Source organism: Sebastes fasciatus, chromosome 9 (genome assembly GCF_043250625.1).
Source record: "Sebastes fasciatus isolate fSebFas1 chromosome 9, fSebFas1.pri, whole genome shotgun sequence".
Classification (NCBI taxonomy): Eukaryota; Metazoa; Chordata; class Actinopteri; order Perciformes; family Sebastidae; genus Sebastes; species Sebastes fasciatus.
Genome location: NC_133803.1, coordinates 27,822,275 through 27,834,770, shown reverse-complemented (window position 1 = coordinate 27,834,770; position 12,496 = coordinate 27,822,275). Strand labels below are relative to the sequence as shown.

Sequence of the window (12,496 nt, the reverse complement as noted above, 5' to 3'; positions counted from 1 at the left end):
AGATGTAATAAATACATATAAACAGAAGTGTTACACTAGAAGTTTAAAATATAAAAATAGATGTAATGTAAACAGAGGTAATTGCACTTGATGTAATTACATTGTCTACACTGGTGTAGCAGCATGCTATAATATAAGCAATTCTTTATTTAAAAATTGCATTTTAATTATTTTTAATAAATAACAATTGTCATGCAGCAAAATTTGAGAAATATTATCTTAATTTTATCTGATACTGACAGGGCTGATTTATTATTTATTCTACTTCAGCAGAATTGTACTGGAGTACTTCTGAATGTTTTGGTGACTCATAATAGTTTTTTGGACGCAGGTGATTTTATTATTATTGTTTGTGATTCCAGCTTCTTTGGTGTAAAACAAAATAGCAAATGCAGCATCAGTGGACCTAATTTCGTTAGATTAATTTAATAATAATTTAGTGAAACACTAAAGACATATTAGTATAACATTATTGGTAATACTGGGGGGGGGGGGGGGGGGCGTGTTCAATTGAACATTTTCAAATTCAGTGTCAGTCTTGTTTTATGAGCAAAATTTTTTATTTTTTTTATTAATTTGATCTGATATTTGATCATACTGACAGACCTTATTTATTATTTATTCTACTTTTATTATTTAATTCTAAGTTTTTAGTGACTCATAATAGTATTTTGGACGCAGGTGATTTTTCACCTCATATGATCTAAATGCATTTTTCTCTTATAGGTCGAGACGGGCTGTCGTGCTTCGGCCAGAGGAACAACCCGAAGAAGCGTCGGAAGTCCCGCACAGCCTTCACCAACCACCAGATCTACGAGCTGGAGAAGCGCTTCCTGTACCAGAAGTACCTGAGTCCTGCCGACCGGGACCAGATCGCTCAGCAGCTGGGTCTCTCCAACGCGCAGGTCATCACCTGGTTCCAGAACCGGAGAGCCAAACTGAAGCGGGACATCGAGGAGATGAAGGCGGACGTGGAGTCTGCAAAGGTCGCTGGCACTGTGGCTCTGGAGAAGCTCTCCAAGCTGGCGGAGCTGGAGAAGTGTGCAGCCAGCGGGATGTCTGGAGGGCCTGTTTCTGCACCAGGACGCACCGAGCCAGACAAGGTCTCCTCACGGTCCCTGCAGGAGAGTCCAGATTACAGCAGGCCGAACATGTCGCCTCCTTCGCCCGCGTCGTCGTGGTGCACAGACCGGCTGAGCAGCAAGTGTTGCTCGGAGGATGAAGATGAGGAGATTGACGTGGATGACTGAAATATGTGCCAAAGTGCCAAATAACACGATTTTTGCAGACAGAAACTTTACGAGGATTTCATCCTTTACCAGTGGATTCTTTTTCTTGGTGGAGCTGTGCCACATCCAATCAATTTCAGCAAACATCCCGGTGTGATTTAAAGGTCCCATATTATAAAGAAGTGAGATTTTCATGTTTTTTTTATTATAAAGCAGGCTTAAGTCCTATATAAATACTGTGAAAGTATCGAAACGCTCAATCCACAGGGAAATACAAACAGCCCGTATTCAGAAACTCTGCATTTGAAACAAGCTGTCAGGATTTCTGCCCATTCGTGATGTCACAAATATACAATATTTAGACCCTTGACACAATTTTAAACATAAACATTCTTAATGTGTCCCAGTTTATTCCTGTTGCAGTGTATGTGAATGTCATCAGCTGACAGGAAGTACACATGGACCCAAGCTGTTGCCTAGCAACGCAATTCTGTTGCAATTCCGTCAAAATGCGCTAAAACGGAGCGTTTCAGACAGAGGGTGAATACAGGCATATTCAGGCTGACAGTACGAGGAAAATAAAGGGTTTTTTTTAACATTACAGCACGTAAACATGTTCTAGTAGAAACACAAAATACAAGTATGAACCTGAAAATGAGCACGATATGGGACCTTTAATGCAAAAAAAAAGTGAAGGTATCAAAAACACATTAATACTTTGCAGTTAAATAATTAACAATTATTTTATTCCAACAGGAAGAGTAAATAATGCTTTGAAAAAAACACACAACAGTATAAAATGTACTCAGTGGTGGAATGTAACTAAGTACTCAAATACAATTTTGAGGTACTTGAGTATTTCCATGTTCTGCTACTTTCTATTCAACTACATCTCAGAGGGAAATATTAGACTTTTTTACTCCACTACATTTATCTGACAACTTTAGTTACTTTACAAATTCAGATTATTAACACAAAATAAACTGGGGGAAAAAATTCGGAAACTTGTGTTTGATGGATTATTTCTCTGTTGTTACAATGCTAATTGGCGTTGTATTTTACATCGTTGGAAAGCCTGTTTATTTACCTTCACAATGATGTCCAACTTGTAAGGATCATGCATTTGCAGGATGAGCAGCACAGCTGATTATGTGGAAGAAAAATTTGCCAAAATGCTCTGCCAATGGTAAACAGTGTATTCTCCTGTTGGTATTGACTCTTGTTTTGAGTTGTTTGGTGGATTGGATGATTGAACTCTCTATCAGTAACAACGGACAAACAAGACATATTGTCATTTTTACACTTTTTTTACATTCTGGAAAATCTTTCTTGGTTACTACCCACATAATCAGCTGTGCTGCTCATCCCACAAATGCATGATCCTTACAAGTTGGACATCATTGTGTAGGTAAATAAACAGGCTTTCCAACAATGTAAAATACAATGACAATAAGCATTGTGACAACAGAGAAATAATCCACCAAACACAAACTCCCAGTTTATGTCACCGTGTGTTAAGTGGCAAAAAAAATTTTTTTGCAAGACAGAAACTTGACGAGGATTTCATCCTTTTACACACGGACACCAAGCAAACTATCCAGAAACAACAGTCTCGGTGCTTTTGGTTAAAGGGAAGCCATGAAAGGCCTGCTGCTTCCTGCTGAAGATCAGAGACAGAGGAAGGAAAAAAGGCCAGGAAGCAAAAACATGCAGGTGCTTATTATTCTGGTTACAATCACACTGCAATATTTCACCCTGCATGTTTCATTTGATTTTTGAAATGGATGAAAAAGGCTTCTTCTACAAATCATTTTATAAGCTCGACTGTTTTCAGCTTTTTTTTATATATATATATTCATTGTTCTGAAAATGATAATCACACACAGATCATGTGTAGCTAATATCTTGTAATAAATCTCAATTTAATATATTTATAATGCTTTGTACAACCTTTAAAGTGCCTTTAGAATATACAGAACGCATAAAAACTGTACAAATTGTAATGTAAACTATACTGACAATGTAAAATAAAAAAAATCCTTTTTCCAATATCCAGCTTTACGCACATTTATATAAATGTATTTCTAAGGAATATATTTATTTTATATTTAATAATGGAGTTATTTTGGTCTGATTATATTTCTATTTAACAGTCAGTTCTCTGTGTTGGAGCTGCAGTGTGTTTGGGAGGATTGTGGAGCAGAACAATTCATTTACAACAGCAACTTGCCTTCTGACCTCTTGCGTGTATTTTCATTTTTCTCTGTGAGAAACACAATCTGGAGCCAAGAGGCCCTCCAGTGTGTGTGTGTGTGTGTGTGTGTGTGTGTGTGTGTGTGTGTGTCTGTGTGCGTGTGTATGTGTGTGTGTGTGTGTCTGTGTGTGTGTGTGTGTGTGTGTGTGTGTGTGTGTGTGTGTGCGTGCGTGCGTGCGTGCGTGCGTGTGTGTGTGTGTGTGTGCGTGTGTGTGTGTTCCCCGGGGGCCTCTCTCTCCAGCAGTGCTTCAATACGGCGACAAGCGTCTCTCACAAAGGCGGCCAGAGGAGAGTGTTTCAGAGGCCATATGGTTTTAAGGATTCTCCTCTCAATTACGAGTCACTTTGATGGATTGACTTAACCCGTCTATTCAACAACGTGGTCCCCTTTTGTGTCACACATAAAAGCAGACACACACACTCGGGCCCTCTGCGTAAAAACACAGCAATGAATGTGAAAGTAGCTCAGTGGGCTGGACGGAGCCCACAAATAATTGACTTGAAGATGACAGAGCTCTCAATCACACACTTCATCTGCTCTCCATCAGCTGTCTGTAGTACTATCCTTATGTCCAGCTCACAAAAGTATATACAGATAGGTCTAAACAGTCTATATAAATACATAAAACAAGAGCACAAAACTACATTTTTATCAGTGACTTAATGAAGCAATGCAGGTATTTGAAGTCTATTTTCTAATTTCCAACATATATTTGTAAAAATGCCTCCTAGTTCGGCGAGAAATCAAGGTCCCCTTTTTCTGGAGCTTTTAACTGCATCTCATGGTCTTCAATATTGCTCAGTCAGATGGAGCATTTCCTTGTAAACAAACCAACAATATCCTTTTAGACTTATTATTTCCATGAACGAACTTATTATTTATAGGAACGAATCTAAACAGATGATAAATGATAAACCCTTCAAGCATATACTTTCATACAAGTGGTGAGCTTATGTTTTAATATATTACATTAAATTCAGTACAAATACATTCTTTAGTTGAGGAGCTGTATAAAATTAAATGTGGTACTCATACATTTATTGTTCATAAATGAAGAAAAAGGAAAATATCTGTTCCCCCATAGTAAGTGGTTGTTCTCCTCCATTAGTATGGAGACAAATATATATTTTTATTTCTTTATTTAATCCACTACCATACATACAGGCCGTATATATGTACACAGTAGACTGTGTGTCCAGGACATTCTATGAGTGTTTGAGCTTTTCATTAGTAAGCATTGAGCTCACTGGTGGAAAACGTGTTTCTTTAAGAGGAGAGATGTGGGCCAAACACTGCAGCACACACACATAAAGAGAGAGAAGAATCATTTATTCAATCGGCCGGAAAATTGAAGTTTGATGCATGGCCCCCTGCTTAAACAACTGGACCTGACACCTCCCCCAATCCATTCCTCCCTTCCTCCCATCCTCCCTTCCTCCCTTCTTCCCTTTCTTCCTTTCTTCCTGCTGGACCTCTAAACAACTGGCTGCTACCATCTGGGGCCTGCCAACACACTGGCAAATATATTCATCTTCAAGCCAAATATTCATCATCATTATTGCATCAAGTGCATCGAAAGCTTGCAGCTTTAGCATTAACATAATATAATATAATATAATATAATATAATATAATATAATATAATATAATATTATTATTATTATTATTATTATCATTATTATTATTATTATTATTATTATTATTATTATTATTATTATTATTATTATTATTATCATTATTATTATTATCATTATTATTAACAGCAGTAGGAGTGTTAGAAAGCATTACATTCAAATTAAGTGAGTTTTTTTCAAATAAATTCTAGCTTGTCACTTATTGTTATTTAAATTATTATCCAATTTCCCATGGAGGTCATCGCTGGTTTATTCATTGATAATAATAACAATAATAATAAATAATAATGATGATGATGATATATAACATTATTGCATTAAGGAATCCAAAAAAAAAAATGAAATTAAGCCCAGAACATTACAGTTATTTTCATACAAACGAAAATGACTATATAATCTAAATACATTTTTGAATTTAACGTCTTATTAGTCTTATTATTCTTACTTTATGCAAATAAAAGAGTTTTTTTTAGAGGATGTTTCCATGACTAATATCTGGTGTAGCAGCATCCTGTAAGCAACTTATGTATAATATAATAACAACAACATAGTGGTAGAAAGAAATTAATTAAAAGAAATTGCATTCTGAAATAAGATAATTACTGCTTCATATATATTATTAGTAGCAGTAGTATTAGAAAAACAATATTCAACTGTAGATTGAATGCAATGGAGACCATCATTATTATTATAATATTATAATTATTATATTATATTATATTATATTATATTATATTATATTATATTATATTATATTATTATTATTATTATTATTATACTATATTATATTATATTATATTATTACTATTATTATTATTATTACAATAAAAATAGCACACAGTCATTGTTATTTTGGTTATATTACACCATAGTTTTATCAGTTAAATCCAGTGACCACAGGTCCAATCATTGTTTTTCTCATCAACAACATCATCATCAGCAGCCTTCTTCATAGAGAACCAACTCCTGCTGTGTCCTGGACAGAGGTAGAGCTGTGCTGTGCAGGTCTGTGCTAGTCTGTGATGTGCAGGTCTTTGCTGTGCTGTGCTGTGTTGTGCTGTGCTGTGCTGTCTTGCAATGTCTTGTGCAACTCTTTGCTGTGCAGGTCTGTCCTGTGCAGGTCTTTGCTGTGCTGTCTTGTGCTGTCTTGTGCTGTGCTGTGCTGAACTGAGCTGTGTTGTGCTGAGTTGCAGTGTGGAGAGCGTGGGAGTGTGCTGCAGCTCTGACTGAGGAGCAGTGTGTGTTAACAGAGTGCCTGAGCTCTGCTCTGCTCTGCTCTGCTCTGTGTGTTTCTGTGTGTCAGGACGGAGCTGAAGAAATGAGCTGCCTCTGCCGCAGGGCACAGCTTGATTGATCACTAAATAGGGCAGATTTGAAAGTTTTAGTTATAACGTTCCTGTAGAGCCCCTTAACACTTCAAACTTCAATTTTACGGGCTATTGAACTAAGCGTGTCCCTGACAAAATTGATATATGTATTAATTTACTTTAACCGGTGATTAATTACTATCCACAAAGAGAATTATCCCAGAAGTTCTCCCTCCCCCCTCTGAATTTGCATATTAATCAAATTCTAGTTGATAATTCAGATGGAGAAATGGATTTAGCAGCGCTCGAAGGCATAACTCACTCTCTCTCTGCTTCCACACATGCACTCAGTCTCTCGCCCTCCCTCCCTGGGGCCTGAGCTCTCTCTCTCCCTGGCTGCTAAGCTGCTTGTCGAGTGTATTAAAGTCAGAGATGCAGAACGAGCTCGGCTGGCTATTTGGTGAAAACAGAAATTGCATGTCCACTTTTATGATGTGTTCATGCTGAGCAGGCTCTTCTTAATGTGGCCTGTCAGAGCGGCCTGGGATTTACAGAGAGCAGGCAGGGAGCTATAGTGTGTGCGTGTGTGTGTGTGTGTGTGTGCATGTGTATGTGTGTGTGCATGTGTGGGTTGATTAGGCCTGTGTATGTACAGTGTGGGCTTGTGGCGGGGTCACCTATGTGTAAATCCAAGGGTATTGATGAGTGGAAATGAATGCTTTGGCAGATGTGAAGAAGGAAAACATACTGAGGGTTAACACGGTTAGAAGAAGGCCGAATTATGAGAATGTGTTGATGCAAGCACAAAGCTTCTCACGTATGCATGCACTTACATCAACGATACGGATATGCAAACAGACGTATGCAGGGGATTTAAAGGCAGGCAAACCCAGTGCTCACTTTTTTGGGGTGCACTGCTAAGCAGTTTAAATACGGTCTTTATAATATCAATGTATCCTCATGTATAATATCTTATAAAAATGTACTCCTCATTTTTGTGCATTTTCCTATGAATGTCCAGCAACACGTGATGCATGTGTCAATTTCCGCTCCAGTCTTTTCAAAATAAAACAACTTAGGTTTAGGAAAAGATTGACTTGGTTAGATTTAGGCAACAAAACAACTTTGTTGGTTTTAGGAAAAGATGGTTTGGGTTAAATTAACTTTGAAAGTTGTGTGAGTTAAGTACGGAAGTTACATGACAAATAAATCAACGCTGACTTCTGGTTTCATACGGGGTGTGAACATCGGTCTCCTGGGGTAAAAGTCCGGTGTATTTTGACCCACCCATCCACTACAACCTCCTCCTTATGTGGCATTACTGAATTTTGTTTTAATGTTGGTATATGATGATCAACTAGAGCAGGGGTTGTCAAACGCATTTTAGTTCATGGGCTACATACAGCCTAATTAACTCAAGTGGGCCGGACTTTCAAATGTTCATTCTGAAAACATTCACAAGTAATGAACATTTACAAAACAGATGATGAACAGCCTGACATGTCTCGCTGATCCCTCAGCTAAGACTAAAAACAGACTGCTGTTTCCTCAATCCTGCCAACAATTCATTTGTCTTGATGAGTCAGATAGTGGCGCCAAATATTCCTTGAGCACTGAAAGGTGCTGTAAACACACCAAGCACTCATTTACCTCCGTGAAGAAAAGGAACTGGTCCATTTTTATTGGAAAACACAACACTCTGTGTCCACTTAATCATTTCTGACATAGATATTTTCCACTGATGGCTCCTGCATGAACAGTAGCCTACGCTTGACAGTGTTGTGTCACGTAGCCTGTACGTAAGCATGTGGGATATCTAATATCCAACACAGAGCCTGCTAAGACAATTACAAAGACAGCCTACTATCACCTGAAGAATATAGCAAGAATTAAAGGACTGATGTCTCAGCAGGATTTGGAAAAACTAGCTCATGCATTTATCTTCAGCCGACTTGACTACTGTAACGGCGTCTTTACTGGTCTTCCTAAAACATCAATCAGACAGCTGCAGCTGATTCAGAACGCTGCTGCTAGAGTTGCTACTGAAATGTGCTCTACAAATAAAGCTGCCTTGCCTTGCCTTACTCTTAAGTCATGGCAACCCCCAGTGGACAAATAGGAATAGCAGTGCATTTTATAAAGAAATTGGAATTTGATGATTTCTCTGCAATTTTCACACTTTGCAAAGTTATCCAATGGGCCGCATTGGGCTCTTTGGCAGGCCGGTTCTGGCCCTCGGGCAGCATGTTTGACACCCCTGAACCAGAGGTTACAGTTGACCCTTCAGATGACATAAGACAGACACTTTCTGTCAAGCTAATGTAGACATGGTCCTTTAAAAAACCTGTCATGATCTGTGCCTCTCCCCTAGCCTTTCCTGGTGTTTCTTCTGTGCTCCCTGTCCTCTTGTCTCCTGTCTGTCTGTCTCCTGTCTGTCTGTCTGTCTGTCTGTCTGTCTGTCTGTCTGTGTGTCTGATTGAACGTGGCTTCTTCTGCTCCTGAGCTCTGGCAGCTGACACACCTGAGTCTCATCATCTAATCAGCTGCTGCAGGATATCAACCCTGGCTTTCCTCCCAGACCTTGTTAGATCTTTCCATGTTCTACAGTGATAACTACGTTCTCAGGCCTCAGAAGTGATTTTTGGAATTCCTGTTTGTTTGTCTCTGAGTTAAAACTTTGCTTCCTTGTGCTCAGATCAACCTCTGTTCTCCTGCTTGCTTACTCTCAGCCGTCAAACCCAGCTCCCCATTCCCGTCTATTCAGCTACTGGATCAGCCCCAAGAACACTTTAACCCATCTGCCGTTATCTCCATTCAGAAAACCAAGTTTGCAATAAACCTTTTTAACCTGCTTGCAGAGTCTGTGTGCTGCGTTGTGGGTTAATTCAATCAATTAAGTCAATCATGACGTCTCACCTCCTTTTTTATATCATCAAATAACTAATTAAAACCAAACTTAAAAGAAAAATGAACACTTGAACATACATCAGCGTGATAAGAACTACATAAAACGAGAGAAACCATCTTTGGGAAAATGTATTTGATGTGCACTTTGACTCTTTTTAGTTTGGCCCATGTCCCATCCGCTAACATGAAGGAGGCAGTCTTTATGTCCTATACTGCAGCCAGCCACCAGGGGGCGATCAAGATGTTTTGGCTTCACTTTTGTGGAGCTGTCATGTCGTCCATCTTTATATACAGCGTATGGTTCAGACCATGAGTTCATAAAACCCTTCAAAACATTATGATCTTAAAAGATCCAGCAAAAAGGCTGCCTTTCTTCATTCCAGAAAAAGTTGGTATTTTGGAGATTCAAGGTTTTCTCCCAACAGCAGCAGCCGTTGTATTGCTTTGCTGTTGTCTGTCCTGTCCCATTGAATGTAATTGACTAACTGAACATGAGCTGTCCAGTGTGTTTATGTGTGTTTGGAGAGGCACACTACAGACACATGCCTGTCATTGTTTGTCCACGGAACAGCCACTCAATCATCCACAGCAGCTGTTCCTCAGCTTTAGAGGGACTGAGGAGACGGGACTCTCCGTCCAGCTCATCTGTCATCATCACATTATTACTGAGATGGCATCATTAGGCAGCAAAGTTCAGTCTCATGTGTGTTACAGTGACAGCAGAAAAAAAAAAATCAGATATGTGTGGTCTGAATAATGAAAGACACATAAATAACTTTTCTCCTCGTGATCTGTTATTTACCCTTTTAATCTGTATCGTGGATAATATCGTTCAGAAATAAACATACCAGTATTCTTCTTATCAGTAATCAAGTCACATGTGAAGCTGAAAATCACAGGTTGGGTAGCAACTATAATTTAATGTGAGATATATTCACTCTATTTCCACTTTCACTGTGTGTTTTCAGTTAATTGTAACATTTTGGTCACATAAAAATGTCTTATTCATTGTCTAGTTGTACTGTAGCTCCACCCTCTCGTGTCACTTCTGGTTGCAAAAAAGCAAGATGGCAACGGCCAAATTGCCGAACTCGAGTCTTTAAAGCGGCAGTCCACAAAACAATGAGTGACATCACGGTGGCTATGTCTTCACTCACTTCTTACATACAGTTTAAGCCAGGACATTGACTCTGAAACACCTGAAACAAGTACATCCACAGCAGGGTCAGAGGCTGTTCAAGACACCAAAGAGCAGCTTCTGCTCCCGAACCAACAAACTAGAGAGAGAGCCAAAGATAACACTGAGGGACAAAGTGAACGAGAGAATTATTAAAATATGTCACTCGCAAATTACGCAATGGCAAACATTTTCAAGAGAGTGGCTGTTACTCTCCGTCCAAGGAAAGTGTGTTTTGTTTTGCTTGTAAAATATTTGGAGATGCAAATGAACAATTATCATTCAGATAGGGATTCAGCGATCGGAAATATGAGCAAGATCAAATTTTTTGAGCATGAAGGCTCTGAAATCCACAGAAAGGCCATGTTGTCATACATCAACCGGAGTGCTGAATGAGGAGCCATCGACTCAGAGCTCAAAAAGCAATTTAATGATGACAGCCAGTGTTGGACTCGGTGGATTCTGTTGGTTGAGCGCGGTCTTCCATTGTGGGGTCACAGTCAGACATCATAATTGGAGTTACTTGGGCATTTTGGAGCCGATCAGTCAGTTTGATCCATTCTTAAAATTTCATATTGACAAATGTGGAAACGCTGGTAGAGAAACTCCCTCATATCCCTCTTTGTGAACACAGTAGTAGAGAAAATGCTTGGTAAAGTTGTGAGCTGTGCCAAAAGAGTCGAGTACTGGACCAGCTTTCATCCTCTGTTATGTATCCTCAGTGAAAGTCTTGCCCATTACAGTCACACAGGTGAGGTCCTGTTTAATTCAGTTTTGAGCGTTTGAGCATGTCATGCACCTACAAATGTCTGCAGGCACGTATTAAAGAGGTAAATCTTCATCATATTCTTCTTATCTTCTATCTTCTCAAAATCAACTTCTCTGTCAGACTGTCACAGCAGGCTTAAAGCTTAAAGAAGCACTAAACGCTGTGTCGGACACAACGTGGTCAGCTCATTCTGACTGCAAAAACTTAAAATATTACCAAGTATATTTGTCTAATTACAAGTCAAAATATCTCATAACACTTATTATAAGACACAATCACCTAACTAGTAACATTTCAGTGAGATTTGACTTGTTTTTAGACAATGCATCTTGAATATATTGGTGAAAAAAAATACTACTTTTGAGCATTACAGGCTCATTATACTAGTGAAATATAGCTCAAATGAGTTTTCCCAGCTAAATTCGAGATCTCTTTTTATCTTGAAATATCAAATTAAATATTACATCTTATTTCACGTGTTCCATTGGCAGATTTCTTTTAAAGCGCTCTCTCTGAGCTATGCTGATATCCAGCATTAATTAATCATTAAAACGTGACCACAAGAAATGAAGCACGGTCTCTACATAAGAAAATGTGTAATTGAGGTGTTAGGACATCTTAACTGCAGGTAAAATAAAAACAATTCTGAATTGTTGAAGGCTGAAAAAAGGACAAAGTCCCCCATGATGTTCATGTTTCACAGACAGCTCAGCTGCTGTCTGATGGTTGGTGATGGTCTGTCTCACTTTAATGTTCTCTCAGACTCAGAGAAGCAGTTTATTGTTCCTCTACTGACACCTAGTGGTGGATTCATCACATTACATCTGATGTAAATATGTGTTTTTGTAACTTCGTGTGTGTGTGTGTGTGTGTGTGTGTGTGTGTGTGTGTGTGTGTGTGTGTGTGTGCTTGCACATCTATCTTTGCGAGGACCAATTTGAGTTTTAGACCTTCAGAGCGAGGACATTTTTGAAAAGTGAGGACATTTTTGTCCGGTTCAAAAGCCTGTTTGAGGGTTCAGACTTAGCTTTAATGTTCTGGTTAGAGTTAGGTTTAGGTTTAGGTTTAAGCTTAAGTTTCTGTTTAGGTTTAGGTTAGGGTAAAGGGAATGCATTATGTCAATGAGTGTCCTCACAAAGATAGAAGTGCAGGGATGTGTGTCTGTGTGTCTTGAATTGAATGTAACCTGAACTTAGTTAGATTGTATTGTTTCCAGGTA

At 38.8% G+C, this 12,496-nt stretch overlaps 1 protein-coding gene across 1 annotated transcript in view; it reads left to right on the top strand.

Annotated features, from left to right (window-relative positions):
* Positions 1-1,561, top strand: part of lbx1a (ladybird homeobox 1a) — a 3,274-nt gene extending 1,713 nt beyond the window's left edge. The window contains exon 2 of the mRNA XM_074645372.1: positions 727-1,561. Within this exon, the coding sequence (XP_074501473.1) occupies positions 727-1,250 (524 nt within the window). The 3' untranslated portion in view covers positions 1,251-1,561. The remainder of the gene's footprint in view (positions 1-726) is intronic.
* Positions 1,562-12,496: the final 10,935 nt, after the last annotated feature.